Source organism: Rhagoletis zephyria, unplaced genomic scaffold (genome assembly GCF_001687245.7).
Source record: "Rhagoletis zephyria isolate East Lansing unplaced genomic scaffold, Rhagoletis_zephyria_1.1 Rzeph_scaffold_05124, whole genome shotgun sequence".
In the NCBI taxonomy this organism is placed as follows: domain Eukaryota; kingdom Metazoa; phylum Arthropoda; class Insecta; order Diptera; family Tephritidae; genus Rhagoletis; species Rhagoletis zephyria.
The window spans coordinates 39,378-44,905 of NW_016162207.1; the positions used below are offsets into that span (position 1 = coordinate 39,378).

Genomic DNA, 5,528 nt, shown 5'->3' on the forward strand with positions numbered 1-5,528 from the left:
TTGATGCTTTTTGTTTCGGCTACAGCAACTTCGCCGCGGTATTCGTACTTGGAGCCAAATACTTTCAAGGCAAAACCAAAATCCCCGATGCAGCACGTTCGATCGGCTTTGACGAGCACGTTACGCGAGTTGAAGTCGCGATGCGCGACGCACGGCTTATATTCGTCACCCCGACTTATTTCGGTATGCAGATGCGATAGGCCACGCGTGATGGACTTGGCCATGCTGCAGAACGCTTCGAAGCCCATGGTATTGGCAATTAACCAATCCTGCAAGCAACCGAGCGGGGCAAGCGAAAGCACTAGTTGGTACTCGATTTTGCCATCCATTGTGTGACGCTCATCATAGCCTAGAGAAGCAATAAGTGAGTCCCGAATTGCCCTAGCGAAATGTAAATATAACTCGCGTACTTACCGAAATAAGTCAACAGCGAAGGACTGTCCATCATAGGCAACGAGTAGATATTGCGTTCGTTGATGTAGTACGGATAATGGCTTTCAGGAAATATCTTCACGGCCACCTCTTGGTCGTGCAACAAACCCTTCATCACCGTGCCGTATTTGCCATTGCCGAGCATACAAATTAAGTTTATATTGTCGACGTTTCGTAGGTTTGAACTGTAACCGGGACCGGAGGGTGCAAGTGGAGCCTCCTCAGGCATGGGCTTGTCCTTTATTTTATGAACATAGCAGTAGGCAGCCATGCCACTGACTGATAAACACAAAATCAGCACAAACATTGCCATTACAACAACACCAAAGCCGGCATCGCCAAATCTTCCCGGAATGTTTTCTCCGATAGAATAAATCGGCTTTGAAAGCTAAAGGGAAATATGTCGAAAATTAAATGTAAATAAGTAAGAAATTTCTAACTGGACATTAGAGCAAATAGGTACCTGCAGTGGCGCTGGCTCAACCACAGCCACATTTTTGTTGCACGAATCGCCCGAACAGCAGCAGTAATAAAGGGAATTGTTACTCGATGTGGGCGCCGAACTTGTGCATTCCGTCTGACGGCACGTGACATTGCTTTCCGTGCTCTCCTTCCAACAACCTGTAAACAGAAAGACATCAAACATCTAGTTATTCTGAGTTTCCCCGAACGAAACGAAAGAAAAAGCTTCGTAGCCCACCTTGTTTCTCGATTCGAGTGCCGTTACGGGTTTGACGCCACAACGCGAAGCAGAACGTGTAGTCTGTCTGACAAATGCGTCGATGTGGCGCTGCTTGTTCACTGACAGGTGTGGATTCTGCATCCGGCGGGTTCTGATTCTCCGCGCTATACTGTGACTGCCCGCCGCCATTCGATGAGTATTCCTCAAAATCATCATCATCCTGAATGAACTTCTCAGCTTCCATAAAACTCATGCAGGCGAATGGATTTTCAGCTAAAAATAAAAATTTCTGCGATTAATCATTCTAAATCAGGAATCTCGAAGCGCGTTTGAGCTTACGGGTAATTGCTTGGACCCATGCGAAGAGCGCCAAATAGCAGAGCAATTTTAGGGCAGGCATCGTTGGAATGACTTCACTATGTTATTGGTTCCAAAGAGAGTTTTAATAACAGATTGGCGCTGGCATTTTTTCGTACTGCTGGAAAATATAGAAACCAAGCACAATGCTGATCAAATAAGCAATTTTTAATTTTTTCATTAGCATTCGGTGAAAGATCATTACCCAGTTAGGTATTTTACGTGCTAGCTTNGCATCCGGCGGGTTCTGATTCTCCGCGCTATACTGTGACTGCCCGCCGCCGCCATTCGATGAGTACTCCTCAAAATCATCATCATCCTGAATGAACTTCTCATCCTCCATAAAACTCATGCAGGCGAATGGATTTTCAGCTAAAAATAAAAACTTCTGCGATTAATCATTCTAAATCGGGAATGTCGCTTTTAAGCTTACGGGTAATTGCTTGGACCCATGCGAAAAGCGCCAAATAGCAGAGCAATTTTAGGGCAGGCATCGTTGGAATGACTTCACTATGTTATTGGTTCCAAAGAGACGTTTAATAACAGATTGGCGTTGGCATTTTTTCGTGCTGCTGGAAAATATAGAAACCAAGCACAATGCTGATCAAATAAGCAGTTTTTAATTTTTTCATTAGCATTCGGTGAAAGATCAATACCCAGTTAGGTATTTTACGTGCTAGCTGACATACGCATAATACATATGTTATGTAGATATATATGTAAATATAGGCTTAAACGAACCCACTGTGGCCTTGAATAAGATTAAATACGTATGAGTCATTACTATAACACAAATTGATATAATATTGCTGATAGCTGCATCGGTCTACATATGCATACCTGCGAGTGACAGCATGGATTGGAGTGGGTAAAAAAGTTTAGAATTTTAATTTCTATTTTTAACCCACTTCAAAAAAATGAGGAGGTTTTCAATACATAGGAATATATACTTTTTATGAAGGTTAAAGGATAACTTTGGTTCGGGTGAACCATTTTCGGTAATTATTTGGTTTAGTGCCGATCATTTGATCAAGAAGAAGTTAACGGTACTCGTAAGTTATATGAGCATATAAGTTGATTATATTTTCNCACTGTGGCCTTGAATAAGATTAAATACGTATGAGTCATTACTATAACACAAATTGATATAATATTGCTGATAGCTCATCGGTCTACATATGCATACCTGCGAGTGACAGCATGGATTGGAGCAGGTAAAAAAGTTTGGAATTTTAATTTCTATTTTTAACCCACTTCAAAATATATATATTTTTTATGAATGTTAAAGGATAACTTTGGTGCGGGTGAACCATTTACGGTAATTATTTTTTTATCCGAGGCGGTCACATATTGATTTGGTTTTGTGCCGATCATTTGATCAAGAAGAAGTTAACGGTACTCGTATGTTATATGAGCATATAAGTTGATTATATTTTCTGATTAACAATTTGTTGTTTTAATTTGTCAGCGGACTACATACTATTTTATTTTTACCTTTTAATATTTTTTACAAATATGAAATAATTAATTTTTTATACCCCCCGTCTGAAAATAGTGCGCGATGATCTCCACTTTATCCTCTTCTTTGTTCTGCAGCTGTGACAGAAATCACTTTGTCTGACAAGTTCCAAGGTCTATCTTTATTTTATGATATTTATGAGTCTTTTCGCAAAGTGGTATAGCCGTGGTACACTAAAACTCTAATACTTTATGTCAGAGTAGGTCGTACTACTTACATTAATGAAAGAGAACTTCATTGGTCGGCTAGTCGATGGTTGAGATTCCAGTAGACTCGCGAAAATTCGCCCAAACCTTCCACCTCAAGCTGACCATCGACACCAAGGAGATCCCAACATGGATATTTGGATTTTTTTTTTTTAACTAGCAAAAGTTAAGACTTGCAATTGCGTCTCTAGTGTGGCTCATACTATGTTGGTAAAATTTGGTCGATCATGAGGTTCCTGTCCAATCGCTGAAGCGCGATGGCCGGGTATAAATCACATTTTGCGATTATGCCTTCTCTAAGCCGAAGATAGCTCGCGCGTATTGGATAAGACCAATAACCTCTTAAAACCAAATTACTTAGCGATGAATTTCGGGTGGCCATCGGAAAGGCAAAAGCCTCTAAAACCCGGACAGACTATGGGTGTTTATGCCAAAATCGTTAGGGTTTGCGCGTCAGCTCACAGAGCAAAGTCTTATCGCGCAATAGCTCTTATTTCCCCAGTAATGGAGACCTCTGGGGCCTTAATACATTCGAAATTTATTACCAATTAGCAACATAAAATTTAGATTACTTGTGGCATTTACATGCCCTCATCGTGAGCCAGCCACCATTTTTAGAAACTCTCACTCCATCATCATCACCAGATTTCCACTGCCATCTATAGCAGGTGAAAAGTTTAAGCTGTCTGGAGGGATTTGCGTAGCTCTGGCACAATTACGGTTCAGATTCAATGTCTACTTAAACCCACTTAGCTACTTAAACACTATTTCTCTTTGCTCCTACTCTCACGAGCATAGTTTCCTGAGCCTACCGTTAGTTGAGATGAACGACAACCGCTACAACGGCAACAATATCAATGAAGACTGTGGTTTAGTTCGACTTTACTGGGATGCATCCCATATGTTGCTTGTGCACGATTCCGAGTCTAGCCCTGTGGCGTTTTTCCATCTGTTCCTCACGGGGTTCCTTATAGAGAACTTGGTGTCAGAACACGTTGGATGAGTGGAAATTTCCTAGTATTAAGACTATGTTGAGCTTTCCGTAGAAATCGTCAGATGGAATATTTAAAATTAGTATCGACAATAAATGGTTTAACTTCCCTTGTTTTTGCTTGTACACATGTAGCTGTTATATGGACATTTAGAGCACTTCCATTCCAAATTTCTATCTACATATTTGATCTCGGTTGAAAGAGTATTCATTTATATTACACGAAATTATTTCAAGGCTATTCTTTTCCTGCTGCTGTGACTGCTATATAGCTAGCTTAACTATATACATACATATGAGATGCACTCCCAAGGGACACCTCTAGTACATATTTAGCCACCCTCATTCCCAAAAGATAGTTATGCGAAATTATTACCAGTTTGTGGACTTTGAACCACATTCGTGCCAATTGGAATGTTAAGGTTTCTTATACAAAAAAAGGCAAAAATTAAACAAATTAAAAGTGCGCACAAAAGCTCAAACGAAACGCAAAACAAAGAACGTTCTTCTTTGTTTACTGATTTTTTGATTACACTTGTGTAGGTGCTAGCTGCGCACTCTTCGCACACATTTTCATAACAGACCTAACCTTTTTTAGTTGTTTCTGTTTCTTTAGTACGGTTGCTTCCATTTGGCACTGCATTCACATATTTGTGATTTTATTTGCATTTTGTGACAAAACTCGAATATTGAATTAATGAACTTTAATCACTTTCAAGGGGTTGTATTATGTGTAAAATGAGGGACAAGCGAATGCAATCCAGAGATGATTAGCAAAAGAAGAAATTTCGCAATATCTACCGAGGCTAAGCGTGTGTGCAGCGTTGACATGCAAAGCAAAAGCGTTGCGAAAGCTATGTTTAAAAAACTGGTTCTCAAGTATACATACATACTCCCCGAACTTCGCTTGCGCTTGTCTCTTACTGCCATCCCTAAATTCGAGCGCTAAGCGTTGCGTTTTCCATTGTCGTCAACGAGTGTCAGCGCGCGCTATCCCCAAATCAGCGCGGCGAAACTTTTGTCGTTTTCTCATTCCCACTTGTTTCTATTCTCTTTTCCTCTTTCACCTTTTTGTTCTTTCTCTTTCTTTCCGTCTTCGGCATCCAAATTCCACACTTAACGCCCCGACAAAAATTAAAAATTCCATTTGCTCCGCGCCAGCGCCGCGTTATTGTGGGATGCTTCATAAAAATTGTATGGACATGAGGATTTTTGACAGTTGCTTGCCGCTTGACGCGCCAGTTTGGGGATGGACGTTATGTAGATACATTGTAGCATTTATTCAGGCACCACCGTCACTTAATTACCTTTATTGTCGGTGTGTAATTGTACACTCACAAG

General features: G+C 40.6%; 1 protein-coding gene across 1 annotated transcript in view; it reads right to left on the reverse strand.

Annotated features, from left to right (window-relative positions):
* Nucleotides 1-4,910, reverse strand: part of LOC108371647 (bone morphogenetic protein receptor type-2-like) — a 10,183-nt gene extending 5,273 nt beyond the window's left edge. Inside the window, exons 1-6 of the mRNA XM_017627242.1 lie at nt 4,777-4,910; nt 1,454-1,589; nt 1,133-1,387; nt 896-1,053; nt 415-820; nt 8-349 (exon numbers count right to left, since the gene is read on the reverse strand). Coding sequence (XP_017482731.1) covers nt 8-349; nt 415-820; nt 896-1,053; nt 1,133-1,387; nt 1,454-1,514 — 1,222 coding nt within the window. The 5' untranslated portion in view covers nt 1,515-1,589; nt 4,777-4,910. The remainder of the gene's footprint in view (nt 1-7; nt 350-414; nt 821-895; nt 1,054-1,132; nt 1,388-1,453; nt 1,590-4,776) is intronic.
* Nucleotides 4,911-5,528: the final 618 nt, after the last annotated feature.